This window comes from Miniopterus natalensis, chromosome 18 (genome assembly GCF_054644295.1).
Source record: "Miniopterus natalensis isolate mMinNat1 chromosome 18, mMinNat1.hap1, whole genome shotgun sequence".
Lineage (NCBI taxonomy): Eukaryota > Metazoa > Chordata > Mammalia > Chiroptera > Miniopteridae > Miniopterus > Miniopterus natalensis.
The window spans coordinates 26,914,792-26,931,851 of record NC_142098.1 but is presented as its reverse complement, the minus strand read 5'-3'; the positions used below and the strand labels follow the sequence as shown (position 1 = coordinate 26,931,851).

At 42.9% G+C, this 17,060-nt stretch overlaps 1 protein-coding gene across 1 annotated transcript in view; it reads left to right on the top strand.

The window, feature by feature from the left end:
- Window positions 1-8,587: 8,587 nt before the first annotated feature.
- SNTB2 (syntrophin beta 2) overlaps window positions 8,588-17,060 on the top strand; it is a 77,768-nt gene continuing 69,295 nt past the window's right edge. Inside the window, exon 1 of the mRNA XM_087827507.1 lies at window positions 8,588-9,167. Coding sequence (XP_087683633.1) covers window positions 8,588-9,167 — 580 coding nt within the window. The remainder of the gene's footprint in view (window positions 9,168-17,060) is intronic.

The window sequence follows — 17,060 nt, the reverse complement described above, 5'->3', positions numbered from 1 at the left end:
CTTAGGTGTTCTTTTGTGTGGTTGAAACCAAAGTTCGAGTCACTGGTCTACATTGAATATGACCAGAGGGAGGCTAGGATGCCTTAAATATTAACTCAGTTGCTTTTAACTGGCTGGAGAGCTATAAATTCAGAGAATCTTTATTAACTGGAGTCTAGTTTATGACTTGATTTACTTAACCTTAAACACTCTGAAACTTTGTGGATCCTAGAGGGTGTAATTCTGACAGAGAGGGCTCACAGACCATCTGAGTAAAGAAGTAAAACTTCTGAAAGTAGAAAGCATTCCTTTGCAACATTTCCAGCCAGTGATTTGGACTTCCATAAATGGTATGGGAAGTAAGAGCTTTGGGCCTTGAAATTCTTCCTAAGTAGAGAACTTTGAATACAAATGAAGCAGAAACTGATTGGGGCAGTTAGAGAATTTAGGAGAAGGAAGGCAAAGCAGTATTAAAGAAGAGGACACTACAGTGCATGTGTTTTGGGGTGATTTTACTTTGGGGATTGTGTAACTGAAACACATTATATTTCTGTTTCGGGCATTTTGTACTCTGCGGCTCACACTTGGGTTTTACAGAAAAATTTTGATCTGATACTAACCTAGGAAAAGTCTTTTTTTGCTAACCTGACTCAACTGCTTTAACAACATTTTTTTCATACAGTTAGTAATCTGATCTTTGAATGGCTAATGTACCCTTCACCATGGAGATTACAGCAAAGTAGACTGGAATATTGGGAAAAAGTTAGAGACCATCTAGTGTGGGCTTTTTTTAAGCTTTTTTTTTTTAAGCATCAAAACGTTCTTCAAATGTAACTTGATTCTGAACTGCAATATATGATATAGATAAAAGTGAAACTGTTCTGGTTGTTGGGGGGAGAGGTGAGAAGGAAGGAGAGGTTTGTGAAAGAAACCATGTGTCTCTTGGCCTCATTTTTATATTCATGGCAGTGGAGACCAAGAGAAGAGGCGATTTTTCACATAGTCACACAATGGTTTGTTAGAGGCCAGGGTGGCATTCGTACGGCTATCCTCCCACTGTCTCTTGGTTGTAGGGACCCAATCATAAATATGATAGCAGGCATGGTATACAAAAGATTTTCCATTTCACAGACAACAGGGAAAGTGGTTTAGCATTTCTTACTCTGGATAAGCACTTGATTCAGCTATGTAGTTCAGTGGGCAGTGTTGTGTGTGAATCGTATAGAATGTTGTAATGAGCGGCCTAGTATATTGTCTGCTAGGGCCGGCATGGTGGGGTTTCTCTAGGTTAATTCCTGGGAGTGGGATTGCTAGCTCATATTGTGCCCATTCTTTTTCACGTTTAGTTGCCTTTGGAGGGCTATATTCCCATCAGCAGTGTTTGAAAGGGCTCATTTTCTTATACCTTGCCAATGTAGTGCTAAACTTTAGTTTTGGCCTGATGGGTGAAAAATAATATTTTATTTTGCATTTGCCTGTTTACTAATGAGATTGCTCACTTTTTTGTGTGCTTTGGCTGTTGTGTAAATTGCATTACCATAACCTTTTTTCCTAACGTGTTGTCTTTTTTGTTTATATTTCAAGGTATTTTTATTTATTTATTTATTTATTTATTTATTTATTTATTTATTTATTTATTTATTTATTTAACTATATCTTTATTGATTTCAGAGAGAGGAAAGGAGAGAGAGATAGAAACATCAATGATGAGAGAGTCACTGATCGGCAGCCTCCTGCATGCCCCCAACTGGGGATCGAGCCCACAACCCGGGCATGTGCCCTGACCGGAAATCGAACCACATTCTCCTGGATCCTAGGTCGACGCTCAACCGCTGAGCCATGCCCGGCCGGGCAAGGTATTTTATGATCTAGATCAGCACTGCCCAGTAAACCGTCTGTGGTGGTGGAAATGTTCTGAATCTGTACTGTCCAATAAGATCGTTACTAGCCACATGTGGCTATTGAGCGCTTGAAATGTGGTTAATATGACAAAGGAACTGAATTTTATATTTTACTTTAAATATCTACATATGACCCTGGCCGGTTTGGCTCAGTAGTTAGAGCATCGGCCTGCAAACTGAAGGGTCCCGGGTTCGATTTTGGCCGAGGGCACGTACCTTGGTTTCAGGCTCGAACCCCATCCCTAGGGTCGGGACGCATGCAGGAGGTAACCAATGTGTCTCCCTCACATTGATGTTTCTCTCTTTCTTCCTTCCACTCTCTCTGAAAATCAATGGAAAAAATATACTCAGGTGAGGGGGAAAAAAATCCACATGTGGCTAGTGGCTTTTGTATTGGACAGCACAGACCTAGCTATTAAGGCCTAACTTTGTGTCAGTTCTTTGTCTTCAGGAAGGTAAAGAACTTAATACTCGACCTGCATGTATTGGGTGCCTACTATATGCTACATACCAACAATAGATGAAAAGATGATCTCAGCCCTCAAGAACTTCAGAACTCAGTTGGGGAGGGAAACGAGTAGATCAGTGATGCTACCTGAGAGATGAGCATAGAGAAGGGGCACCTAACCAGAAGGGTTAGAGAAGGTTGGAGGTAGGAGATGGTCTTAGGTGGTAATGAGCAAGGTGGAAGGGAGAAGAAAAGACGCGTTCCTGGAGCATTCTCAGGGCAAAAACCTGAAGCAAGAGAGAACATCCAAGGGACTGCCAGTAGTTGCACATGGTTGATACACAGCATATATTAGAAGTGGAGGAAAATAAAGCTGAGAGGGCAGGCAGGGCCTACTGAGAGCATACATATCTCATTCAAGAAAACACCCCTGCACGGTAACAGCTCCCTTAGTTGATAGTAATTAAGAACCAGGTGAGGTTCCTAGAAAAAGTGACAGTAGAGCAGTTTGAAAGAGGAAAGCTAAGCGTCTTAGAAAAATATGTGGAAAAGATAAGTAGATTTGGATAAAGAGCCCTTAAGCCAACATGTAGTGAGAAATAAGACCAGGTAGGAGTGAGCCTTGAAGTTTGGTAAAAATTGTTATTCAGTGGAAAACATAGTTGTGAACCACTTAGATTCAAAGGAATAGCACAGTAAAAAAAACACCCATTTAAGTAAGGGACAGCAGAGACGGCAGGAAGGCAAAAAACAGGCTGTTTGTAGATTCTTGACTTGGGGTCTGCATTAGTTTGCTAGGGCTGTCATAACACTAGCACAGAATGGGTGACTTAAATAACAAGTTTATTTTCTCACAATTTTTGAGGGTAGAAGTCTGAGATCAAGGTGTTATATAGCAGCATTGGTTTCTTCTAAGGCCTCTCTCCTAAGCTTAGAGATGGCCATCTTCTTGTGTCTTCACATGGTCTTCCCTCTGTGTGTGTGTGTCCTAATCTCATAAGGAGAACAGTCTGTTGGATTAGAGCCTACCCTAAGGACCTCATTTTAACTTAATTACCTTTAAAGACCCTCTCTCCAAATGTAGGCACATTCTGAGGTACTATGGGTTGGGACTTCAGTTTTGAGGGGGACTCAGTTCACCCCATAAAAGAGTCCTTGCGAGGGCTTCAGGGGCTTTGTGAGCCCCAGAGTTTGATGCTGAACTCTGTACAAGTCTGCATTTGTCTGAGGCGTGTCCACAGCATGTAGCTGATTCCCAAAGGGGTGCATGATCCCCCCAATTGGATATTCCATTAATCCACTCTGGAAGGAGTTAAAGCTGTGGGACAAAGGCCTAGAAATACCATATGCATCAATAAACATGATTTGATATTCAACAGTATACGGAAAATGAGAGTTGAAGCTGACTCCAAGACTGCGAGTCTTATGAGATACTGGAAATTCTGTCAAAACTGATATTAGGGGAAAGGGAATTTTTATTTTGGAACCTTATTTGAATTTCATGGCAAATTATGTTATTTTCATGATTGTCAATAAAAAACACTGGTAATTTTCCATAACTAAGTAGATTCAACGAAACTAACCTTCTGCTTAGTATGTCCTTGCTAATATTTTCCTAAAAAGAAAGTCACAGAGCTACAAAACTGTCACCAGCTGCTTCTCATTAGTAATGTGGTTAGCAGATGTGGGTTTTCATAGCCATAAAGCATGAGATAGTTAATCCATTTTTGTGGGTTTCAGACGGATAGTGATTTATCTTGGCGGGATGGATTTTAAAATGTGCTTGCATCAGCTAAAGGATATATGCACCTTTGCCTATTTCACTTCATGTTTGTGCTGGAGAGAAAAATACATTTTAGGATATTTCTCCTGGAAGGCAAAGGAGTACTGCCCATTGAAAAGGACAATTGATCTGTCTTCTGACGGGAAGTTATGAGTGGATAATTTTTCAGAGTTGGATGTTGGGTTGGTTATCTTATAAGCTTATTTCTCCCTTTGGCCTCCTTAGTAGCAATTGAGCAGCTCTTGCTTTTGTTCCTCTGGCATCAGGCTGCCTTTGTGGTAGTGACCTTCAGGCTTGCTAAGGGCTGCAATTTTGCCTGGGGCCCTCCTTCCTTATGAAATTACACAACACTCAAACCTTGGAACAAGCCCCAGATCCACTAATTCTTTCCTTTGACGGACTCTTGGCAATATGTTCTCCCTTTCAGCCGAAGTGTAGCTTTATACAAGATCTGTTTGTCACCGAAATTAATTTGGCCATTTGCCCTTTAAGCCTGGAATCAAATGGTATCATGGCAAACTCATTCCTAGATAAAGTGTAGACTCTCAGCTCCAGAGTTTCTACCAAAGGTTTTATTGTTGCTGCAGCTGAAGGTCAACAGGTAATAATAACAGCAGTGGTACTTTTTATGGGACTCTCACAGTGTGGCAGGTACAGGGCTCCTAAGCGCTTGGCATACGTCATCCTAGTCAACCCCCACAACCACCCTCAGAGGCAAAAGGTATCTGGATTCTTCCAAAGAAGAAACTGAAACCCATGACCTCAGCCCCTTGACCATTGTCATATAGCTAGTAAGTGGCCACCTGTGATTTGAACCTTGTGCTCTTAATTACCATGCTATATTATGCATCTACTATGAAGAAGGAAAAACAGACCATTGGGTTTTGAGAGGGCACAGAATCAGAGCCCGAGTCACAGAGTTGTAGGAAATTAGGGAACTGAGAGCCCTTCCAACCTCCTCTTTTTAAAGTAGCAAAGATCCCTGCCTTGTTCTGAGAAAGGTAACAGCTTGAGCAGAGGAGATTACATATTGATAGGTGACAGAAATGAGAGGTTATTAGGAATTATCTCAGCCATTTCCTTTTTTTAGAGGTAGATAAAATAATGTGGCTGTTCAAAAATTATGTAAGCTTGTCTCACAGTCCCTAAGAAGCTGTGGATACAGATGTGTACTCTTTTTATTTCAGATTTCATTATCCACAGTAAGTAGGTTTCCACTGACTACTTGAGATTTCCTAGATGGTAATTTTCACTCTGCAAGGAACCAATAACCTTCAGAGGGATTATTTGAAATGACTGCAGCCCAGGAGGCACTGAATGTCAATCAATCACAGTTTAATGAGTTCCTTTTCTGCAAGGCAATATTTTTGGAATAGTAGAGAATAAAAAGAAGTCCATGGGTGGTCCCTGCCCTCTCCTGTATTTTTAAATCTATTTGGGCAAACCAGCCAAGCATAAAATAAAATTGTTCAAAGGAAAAAATCCCAATGAATTGTGTAGACAGGGAAAACTTGGATCTTGGTAGGTGGGAATCTCACAGCCCTTAGCAAGCCTGAAGGCCACTACCACAAAGGCGGCCTGATGCCAGAGGAACAAAGCAAGAGCTGCTCAGTTCCTACTAAGGAGGCCAAAGGGAGAAGTAAGCTTATAATCAATCCAACATCCAACTTGGGAGGTAGGTAGTGGTTGAAAGGGGCAGGAAGTGTTTGGAAGGATGGACTCAGGCAGGAATTTGGAAGGCATCATTGGGAGACACTGACTGGATGGGTTTGGCTAATCTGAAAGTAGTGATGTGATTGTTGAAAATTCACTTAGGTTCTCATGGAATACCATGTATTGGTTCTTTGTTTTTTGTTAATCCTCACATGAGGATATTTTTTCCCATTGATTTTTAGGGAGGGAGGGAGGGAGGGAGGGAGGAAAGGAGGGAGAAACATGGATGTGAGGTCTCTCTCATCTACTGGTTGCCTCCTGCAGGCACCCCAGCCGGGGCCAGGGATCGAACCTGCAACCCAGGTATGTGCCCTTCACTGGGAATCAAACCTGAGACCCTTTGGTGGGCAGGCTGATACTCTAACCACTGAGCCACACTGGCCAGGGCTTTATTATTATTATTATTTTTAGGAAGGGGGAGAGGGGAGGCTGGGAAGGAAATGATTTGTTGTTCCACTTATTTATGCATTCATTGGTTGATTCCTGTATGTGCCCTGACTGGGGATCAAACCCTCAACCTCGGCATATCGGGATGACGCTCTAACCACATGAGCTACGTAGCCAGGGCCTCTGATGGAATACCTTGTAAAAATAGCTTCAGAGTTTGGGAATTTTTTATGGATATATATATATTTTTTAAAAACCCAAGTAATCCAAATATTAGTCTTTATTACCCTGTCTCCTCCCAGGGTTAAATATTTTGTTATATAACTTACTATCTTATGTAAGTGCCCTCATTTACTATTTAGTTCAAAGATCTGTGACTTCCTCCAGCTCCATGGACCAAAAGGTCTTGATACTTTGGGAAAGAATTTCCAGCACTTCCTTTTTGGTAATAAAGGTGTCCTTAAGTGCCCAACCTCTGGGTGATTACATTAGCAAAAGTGTTCAAAATAGTGCTCATATGCTAAGGAATCAGCTGCCAAGTGCTCTCTAATAAGCAGAAATTTCATATAACTCAGACCTCTGGGGGCTCACGCCTCAGCTGGAGCAAAGCCAGAAATGTCTGGGACTGCAGGTGCAGTTGGGCACATCAGGACCTGCTGGAACAGCGAGCTGGCCTCACTGCAGTTGATTTAGGAGAGGGCTGGAGGGTTGAGCTTCTGCTGACATTTGCAGCTTGGAAAATCCTGTTCTATTAATCGCAAAGCAGATTCTGTTGTAATGATTTTTTTGTAAGATAGTTTTCTCATTTTGAATTCGTTTGGGCTCTGAGTGCTTTCCAGTCTCTATTTTTATTGTTTTAACTCCTGGTATAGGAGGCTCTTTGGAAGTTTTGCCAACACACAAATGTGAATTCATAGAGTGGTGCATGGGCATGGATTACGAGCTTCAACATGTACTTCATGAGCAAGCAGGTATATGGCCCCTTTTACAGGAATTGGTGTACACTCCCTCTTGCAACCTCCTCCCCCCAATGAAAACATGGGGATTTTGCTTTTACTGCTGAAAGAGGGCGCCTTGACCAACATGTTTTTGCTGAGATCTTTCTTTCTCAGCAGTGTGATTTCTGGACCCTCATTTTCGAGGTCTGAGGCATGTAGTTTGTGTGTGTGTGTGTGTGTGTGTGTGTGTGCACGCGTGTGCGTGTGTATGTGTGTTTAAACACTGGTCCAGAAGGCTGATTTCTCTACTTCCTCACTGTGGACTTTGGGCCAGGCTTTCTGGGGCTCACCTTCTTCAGCTCTTCCATCCCATGAAGCTGGGAGAAGTGGATGGATTGCATCACCCACGTCTTTGGATAAAAGCTGCTGTAGGCTCTGCAGCAGGCGTACAATTTCTGGAGGTGCCCACCTACACTTGCCCCAACAAAAGGCCACAGCCCCCAGGATAAGAAAGTCAGATCTGCAAACCCAAGTTCAGACTCTTTGATATTTGATTACATGAGTCTTTTCACACTCATATCTTGCTGCCTCCACTGATCTTATGCTCTGTTCACGTTGGAATTTTGGCATCTTCCTAAGTAACCATCATTCTGCAAATACTGTATCTTTGAGGCCTACCAATAGTGGCTGCAGGGCTGAAGCAGACACAGGTGATTACAAAGCACGGTGACAGACAGGTGATTACAAAGCAGGGTGACAAATGCTCGGAATCCTGTTTCTGGATCTTTGCCTACGCAGTTATCTCTGCTCCACCTATGCACTTTCCATTGTCACCTTTCTGAAGCTGACCCCAGGCCTAACGGAATGTTTCTTCTACTCTGCTCTCAGGGCGTTTTCTATCATTTAACCACATTGTATCACACCAGGTTGGTTGGGTCTTCGTTTTCCTCCCCCACTAGACCGCTAGCTCTCAGCTGTGGTACGTTTTCTTCAGCTCAGCCCCAGGCCTCAGAAGGAGCACACCCGCGGAGCCCTCAGTAAGTAAGGAATGAACCAATCAATGCAAGAATTAACGTGCAACCCAGTCTTGCGGGCTTGCAAAGTGCCTCTCGAAGCTGACTTTGCTTTCCGTGCCCAGGCAGCTCCGGTGAATTGCACGGTGTAAAGGTCAGGAGTTGGGGGTGTGGGTGGGGGTTCCGTCGGAGGCGAAAGGAAGGAGGACCTGAGTCGCAGCACCACATGGTTCACGCTGCCCACGTCCAGTGAGCTGCTGGGGACTGGACTGCGGGCAACTCCTCAACCTTCCGGAAGCGGCTCGTCTCCCCGCCCCTCCGGGAGGTGGGCGTGGCCTCTTATGAATAATGAATCGCCACAGGGGGAGGGGCCGGGCCCGCCCCCTCGGGCGGGAAGGGGGAAGCGCCGAGGCTGCCTGACTGGAATGAGGGTAGCTGCGGCGACTGCGGCGGCGGGAGCGGGGCAGGCCATGGCGGTGTGGACGCGGGCCACCAAAGCTGGGCTGGTGGAGCTTCTCCTGAGGGAGCGCTGGGTCCGGGTGGTCGCCGAACTGAGTGGGGAGAGCCTGAGCCTGACGGGTGACGCCGCGGTGGCTGAGCCCGAGCCCGCTCTGGGGCCGGCGGCTGCCGCCTTCAACGGCCTCCCGAACGGCGGCGGCGCCGGTGACTCGCTTCCCGGGAGCCCGAGCCGCGGCCTGGGCCCCCCGAGCCCGCCCGCGCCGCCGCGGGGCCCGGCGAGCGAGGCGGGCGCGTCGCCGCCCGTGCGCCGGGTGCGGGTCGTGAAGCAGGAGGCGGGCGGCCTGGGCATCAGCATCAAGGGCGGCCGCGAGAACCGGATGCCGATCCTCATCTCCAAGATCTTCCCGGGGCTGGCGGCCGACCAGAGCCGGGCACTGCGGCTGGGCGACGCCATCCTGTCGGTGAACGGCACGGACCTGCGCCAGGCCACCCACGACCAGGCCGTGCAGGCGCTGAAGCGCGCGGGCAAGGAGGTGCTGCTGGAGGGTGAGCGGGGCCGGCGGGCGCGCGGGCGGGCGGGCAGGCGGGCGGCGGGCCCACGCTCACTTTGTTTCTGCCACCCTGCCCCCTTTGCAGAGCGAGCCCGTTCCCTCCCCCTCCGAGTCCTCGTCGTCCCCTCTGCTGGTGGCCCGGCTCTCCCCAGGCCCGCTTTGCTGGGGTTTGGAGTATGGAAAAACTGATGCTCCTTGCAGGAAAAGTTGGGCAGTCGCCGAAGTGTGGCTTGCCGTCGCTAGGAAGAGTCGGTTGAGATTTAGTAAAAGCGGCCGCGCTTGAAAGCCCCGCCTATGCACGATAAGCTGACACTAAGAACTTGGAGGGCTCGAGTTCTGGAGGTCTCCGTTTGCGTCCTGAGAAGTACCGGGTTAGCGCTTTTTTCCCCCACTCACCTCTGGCTCTCAGGGCGGGCGGATTTGTTTAAAAAAAAATAAAAATCCACACGGATGCTCGTGGTATGTTTGGGCAAACCACCAACACGCCGGTTAATTTATGGGAATTGAACCCATCATTGGCTCTCAACAATAACCAAAGGAGATCATAGCACTTCCTTGAAGCCAGAAAGCTGAAACAGCAAGTCTGTGTGGTTAATGAGCCTTGTTTAACAGTAGAGGCTCACGTGTTTGAACATTTACTGCCAACTAGAGTTTTTGCCCCTTTTGCAAAAGACTGGTGCCAGCTTCCTTCCATTCACAGGCGTGCTGCTGCTTGGCTTCAAGCTTTTAGAAGCCTGAAATGTTAAAATGCAAGATATGTTTGAATAGCCAGGATTAGTTACTTTTAGTATATACATGTATGTGGTCTGTAACCTGGATCTCTCACGGTGAATTATGCGACTAAGGCAAACTAATCTCATCTTCTTGAAGGACTCATGCATGTTGGAGGTGATGAGTAGTATCTGTATTGTAAATGCGATGTGAAAAGCCAGCTTACTTCAGAAGTTTTTGAGCGATTGGCTTTCTTTCACTGGTGATTCAGCCATTCAGGAAGCATTTATTGCTGGCCGAATATAGAAGAGAATATAAAGGATGATGTGTCTCTGTTTAGTCTCTAGTTGAGGAAGTAACAGAAAAATGCAAAACTTACAAGTTACTGGTTATGTAGTGCAGACTATATATATAAATGCCAAGGGAATGTAAAGTTGGGAAGTAGTGAAAATCAAGATTAGTCACGGAGGACTTTTTCAAGGAGCTGAATCTTGAACCTGGTCTCCAAGGATGTGATGGACATAGGCAGGGATGACTAAGGAGGGTATTCCTGGCAGAGGAAGAACAGAGGGAAGGGGTGGTGAGTAGGGGTAGAAAGGGAGCAATCCTCAAACTGAGAAGCCAGAACTCCTGCTTGGCAAAGTGATTTTTACTTTTTTCAAAATCGCTGGTAAATATTTGGAAAAATATTAGTTTGCAAATACATGGTTTGATGTGTGCCAGTTGTGCAATTCCATTGTTCCACCTCTGTAACAGCCTATTTGTAAATCTTATTTATATATTACTTATAGATGGGGCTAGATAGTGCTCAGAAATTAGTGTTAATAAAGCAACAAATGAACAAACAAGAAAAACAAAAACTCATAGACATAGACAACAGTATTGTGGTTACCAGAGGGAAGGGGGCAAGGTGGGGTAGCGTAGTAAGGGGTAAAGGGGGTCAAATATGTGGTGACAGAAGATTTGACTTTGGAATTATACACTTGAAACCTATATAATTTTTTTAACCAGTGTCACCCCAATAAATAAATAAAGGAATTAGTATTAATAATTGGAGTAAAAATATAATTGTGGCTTCGGTGGTATGTATGTTGAAAAATTGTTATCTTAACTGTGTTCCTTGAAATTGGCTTAACTAAGCGTTTGATTATAAATTCTTCGAGCCAGAATGTTGAATGCAGTACTACTTATGTAGTACTCGGTAGTGACAGGCAGACATTCCAACTCTTTACACCATTTTTTTTAAAAAACCCAGTTTTAGTTTAAATATAATTTCAACCTGGTATTCATACCAACTAAATGAAAATCATCTAGTAAATGTTTTCATTAGTTTAAAATAGGCCACATATGCTTTTAGAAGGTTTACAAACGGTAGCATAATTACATTTACTGAATGCCTTTTTACACAGATTCTACTTCACTTTCCCGTTTTGTAAAAGACAAGCAGTTTTTGTCTTTATATGTGTGGGGAGGTATAAAACTGCACTTTCAAGCCAAGGGATATAAAAATAAAGTTATTTAGAATAAGCAAAAATCACTGAAAACAATGATTTAATTGATCCAGTCAAACTATTTAAAATTGAGAGCTGCTGTCCCATCCAGGTAGGCCACTTTTAAAAGATAGATTTTATATTTAGCTTTGGAACTGTATTGTTCTTTCATTAGATGTCTCAAAACTTGAAAAGCTGCCTTAACATAGCACAGCGATGCTCTTTTGTGGTACGGGCAGGGAATTTCAGGCATGCCCTCGCCACCCCCAAGCAAGGAAAGCTGCAGTCTCTGGTTGCCTGTGGTTAGGAAACTGAGCCAAAGGGTTCCTATTTATCTCATGGATTTGTAGGGATTATTCATTCATACATCTAGCATTTACTCAACTCTGCCATGTGCCAGAGGTATTTGAAGATACCTAATTTCTGCCCCTCAGGAAGTTTGAAGTTGAGATAAATAAATACAGCAAAAGGCTAAAGCAAAGGGCTATAATAATAAAACTCTAAGAGGACACAGCACAAAGGAAGGGGAGATCTACAGAAAATCAGAGATTGAGGATGCCCAGGAAAAGGCTGATGGAGAACTTGAAGCCTGAATTGAGCCTTTCCCTAAGAAGGGAAAGCTGCTACCAGTAAAGACACACAGTGAGAGACAGTAAAAAGGTATTCTGCCCAGTGAAGGTAGAGTGCAAATGAGGACTTTGTGGTCAGACAGACATGGGTTTGTTTCTGGCTAGTGGTGTAACCCCTAGGCAAGTTACTCAACCTTGCTAACCCTTCGTTCCCTCACCTGTAAAACCAGGATGTTAATAATGCCTCCCTCAAAGGTGGTTATTCATTTGACAATTTATGTGCTGGGCACCTTTTAGGGACTGGCATACAGGAGTGAACAACAACAATAACAACAAGAAAAACAAAGTGTGAATGAGAAAGGTAGGACTGGGTCATGAAGGTGTGCCTTGAGTTAACAAAGACATTCTCAGAATAGCCAGGATAACAAGTTGTTAAAATCCAAGGCTCCATTTTACTTGAAAAGAAATACGTGATAAGAATAGGAATTATTTTAGGTGAACTTCAGGTTAGGAATGAGTTTTCATTTCTTGGATGCAGACACCTTTTTTCTAACTTTTTTTTTTCTGTTTTCCTATCATCTCTGGTCTAGGCCAACTTTTTTATCCTTAAATTTTGCACTTAGTTTTCCATACCTCTGATTTTTCCTCTGTGCATTTACTACTCTGAACCTTAAAACTTGCTATTAACTGTGTGCTTGTAGTTTTGGCTAGTGATTCTTAGCACTGATATTAAGCTATGCAGAGTTACACAGATTGTAAGCATAATGGGTGACTACTTGCCTATCAGATGTTGTATGTTTCTGGAATTTATATTTTTAGGGCTATAAAATTGGCTAAATGAACATTAATTAGACTATACATCAAAAAGTGTTCCATCAATTGAGGGGAAAAAGGGGACACGTGTAGTGCCTTCAACAGTAAAGATAAATTAAAAAAAAAAAAGTGTTCCAGAAAAGGTTAGGGAAGACAGTATAAAGTGTCCAGTTTAGAGTTTGATATTTGAGAAAAGATCTACATTTTTAAAGCAGTTCTCATTAGAAAATCATCTTTTATTGCCTAAATATGGTTTGTAAAGTATTGCTATTGAATGTACTGAAAAGAAAATGTTTGAGTTTATAGAGAAAGTAGATTGGTGTGAAATTTAACTTCAAAATTGAAAATAACTTTTGTATCTAGAATGGTTTGAGATTTTGTGTGTCATATATAATATGGCTTGTTGTATATGTTAGGGGACATGTAACAAATACTGATGACATTATTACACTGCTAAATTAAAGAAGCTAGTTTAGGTTTCTGCACTGCCACTTTCTTCTTTGTATGTTGGACAAATTGAGAGTCTCCTAGGGAAACCATTTTACATTTTCATGGAGGCTTTGTGTGCATATCATTAATCTGTTTCTTAAAGAACAACTAAATTGTCAGGACATCTGTGTTTCTGTGTTTTTGTTGTTGTTTAGCCTCTTTATGTTTCACTTGAATGATTAGACAGACATGTTTGTATGAGAAGCTGTGTCTTTATAATCAGATTATTTAGTATAGATCCCCTTCATGCTAAAACGTGCCCTTTAAATTATCAAAATATGAGAATATTAGCCTGGACGGCATGGCTTAGCAGTTGAGCATCTACCTGGGATCCAGGTGATTGCTGTTCAATTCCCAGTCAGGGCACATGCCTGGGTTGTGGGCTCCATCCCCAGTGGGGGACATTTAGGAGGCAGCCAATCAATGACTCTCTCATCATTGTTGTTTCTATCTCTCTCTCCCTCTCCCTTCCTCTCTCTGAAATCTATAAAGACTTTTTTTCAAATGAGATTTTTATTGATTCTAATACAGAGTGGTTGTAAAAATTCTCAGAACATTTTTAGAAACCATAACCAGGCTTTAATTTAGATCTCAACTGCTGACTATGTAACTTCAACTGATAGTTTGTGTTGTGTAATCCTTCTGGGATAAAAGTTACTTTACTCTGTGATTCAATGTGTGTCTTTGTACATTAAGAAATAGGGTACAACCTGTGGCTATAGAACAGTGGTCATTCAAAGAATCAGTCACTTTCCTTGGCTAGGTTTTAGCACGTTATCCTAACTGAACAGCAAATAATGCCCCTTGCTTACATTTTCCATAAAATGCCTTGCATTTTTATGAGGATTTTAAAATTATCTGTGCATTTTTATCTGTATTTTCTCATCTGACCTTTACACCATCCTTTGAAGTGGTGGGCTGTTTTATGTTTGTCTTACAGATGATTACACTGAAGTTCATTAAAGTTAAGTGAGTTACCAAAGGTCTAAGAAAAAAATTTAATGTTTCCTTTGGGCAAGAAGAAAAATCTTACCTGGAATTTCTCAAGTGCACGTGGGAAATTCTCAAAGATAGACCACATGTTAGGACACAAAACAAGTCTCTACAAGTTCAAGAAGACTGAAATCATATCAAGCATCTTCTCAGACACTGACACCATGGAGTACTATGCAGCTGTAAGAAAAGGAGGACCCCTTACCCTTTGAGACAGCATGAAGGGACCTGGAGAGTATTATGCTAAGTGAAATAAGCCAGTCAGAGAAAGACAAGTATCGCATGATCTCACTCATATGTGGAATCTAATGAACAAAATAAACTGATGAACAAGATAAATCCAGAGACATAAAAGCATGGAACAGACTGATGAATCTCAGAGGGAAGGCGGGGGTGGGTGGGAGATTATGCATATATGCATAACCCATAAACACAGACAATAGTGTGAAGGCCTGGGGGGGGGGGGTTGCAAGGTAGAGAGGATCAATGGGGGAGAAAGGGGACGTTTGTAATACTTTCAACAATAAAAATAAAACATTTTTTAAAAGTCGTAAAGTCTCACCTTCCAGATGAGAAATTTATGACTCAGAGAGGTTAAGTGGCATGTTTTAGGTCACCTAACTAATTAGTGGTGGAACTTGGACTAAAACCCAGTGCAGTGCTTACCTCTTAATACTGTGCTACTACAAGCAGTCAGTCAGATCTTTTAGCATCTCCTGTGCATCATCATGTTGCAATGTGTTGTTAAGAGATCAGTGTGCAAAAGAAGTTGAAGGTGGTCCCTGGCAGTTTCAGAACTTAGACAGAAATTGGGGAGAGAAAAATACCAGCGAGAGAGTAACTCCTAAAATGCATCGTGCTCACTCTTCAAGAGTTCTCTGAAGGGACTGATCCATCAGTTGGGAGACAGAAGAGTTGAGTATGACTTCACAGGCAAAGGACAATTTAATCTGAGGTGTGAAGGACAGGTTGCTTCTCTATATGGAAGGCAGTCCAAGTTGAGGGGGTAACCTGAGCAAAAACCAAAATGAGCACGACATATGATAGGAAGTGAGGAGAACAGGAATGGACTTGGGGAACGAAAATAAAGCTGGGTAGATAAATTGGAGCCAGATTATGCAAGGCCTTGAAAGTGAGCCAGAGGAATTTGGACCTTTTTCATTCTGTCAGTCAACATTTATTTTATTAGGTACCTATTGCAAACAAGGTGCTATGGTAAATGCTGGGAATTCAAAATTGGGAGTAATCCCTACCCTTTAGGCTAGTAAGGAAACAGTTATGGCAGGTTGTGATAAGTGCTTTAAAAGAGGTGAGAGCATGGTGCCCTGGAAGCAGAGGTAGAAGCTCAAAGGAGACAGCATATTAAAAATAAGAAAGTGAGCCCAGCCACCGTGGCTCAGTGGTTGTGTCAACCCATGAACCAAGAGGTCCCTGGTTCAATTCCCGGTCAGGGCACATGCCCGGGTTGTTGGCTGGATTCCCAGTAGGGAGTGAGCAGGAGGCAGCTGATCGATGTTTCTCTCTCACTTCCCCTCTCTCTAAAAAATCAATAAAAACATATTTGAAAAAAAAGATAAGAAAGTGGTAAGTGTCTGATGTGTTGAGAGAAGTAAAGCATGGTAAGATATGGGAAGTGTGTACCTGGAGAGCAGGCTGGAAAGGTGGGCAGAAGCCAGATCACCAAGAGCCTTGTGTGCAGTGCCAAGCAGTGGTCTCTAAGTGGGGTTTATACAGGGTGGGGCAAAAGTAGGTTTAGAGTTGCTCATATGGAAAATAATACAATAATTAATAAATGACACCACAAGAACAAACTCTGTTTCGAATACTCACAACTGTAAACCTACTTTTGCCCCACCCTGTATTTACTTTTCAACCTGAAAAAAGGTCTCGGGCTCTATTGATATTTAATGTATAGATGCCACTGGTTCTCTCACTCAGTCTTATAAGACCATGCCATTACACATTCAGGATACAAGTTGATGGATTGAGAGGAGACTGGAAACTCCTCAAAGCAGAGAACTGAGAGTGGTGACCTCACTAATATCATATTGCAACTTACTGCAGTTTACTTGAGTCTGATTGAGTGGATTTACTTTATATTATCTGTTTTTAACTAAATTAATCTTCACACAACGAACAAGTGGCTTAAAGATCTGCACAAAGAAGCCATGAGTTGAAGATAATTCTAATACAGCAACCAGTAACAGAGCGGTAGCGCTGACATTTCTCCTAGTAGGAGCCCTTTGTCACATTTCAAGCTAATCAAATCTGTCAAGAAGTCAGCCTATAGATTGAAATTGCAAGTAGACTACGAAATGTGGATTAACACATTATCATTAATAATGAACTTCACCCTGAGAGTCAGAGTAGCTAGTGATAGTATGACTTCATCAGGGATATGTCTGTGTATTTATTCCATCTTTATCTCATTCTTTCTTGATTTCTATACTTTATAGGTTTTAAAATATACATTATATGAATTAGTGAATATTCATAGATTGAGGGTGTAGACTCACATTTTTACTGATGGGTATGTACTATTAAAAGTGTTAGGCCTGGGGCCCTGGCCCACGGTGTTACACAGTGGTTAGAGCATTGGCCCACACACCAAAGGGATTACAGGTCAAGGGCACATACCTGGATTGCAGGTTCTATCCCCACACTAGTTGATACAACCAGTCAATGTGTCTCTCTCACATCCATGTTTCTCTCTCCCTCTCACTTCCTCTCTCTCTAAAAATCAATTAAAAAAAAAAAGTTTTAGGTCTGGGGAGCCACTCAGGCTTTGAAGTGTTTTAAGTGAGGAAGTGCTTTGAATGAGGG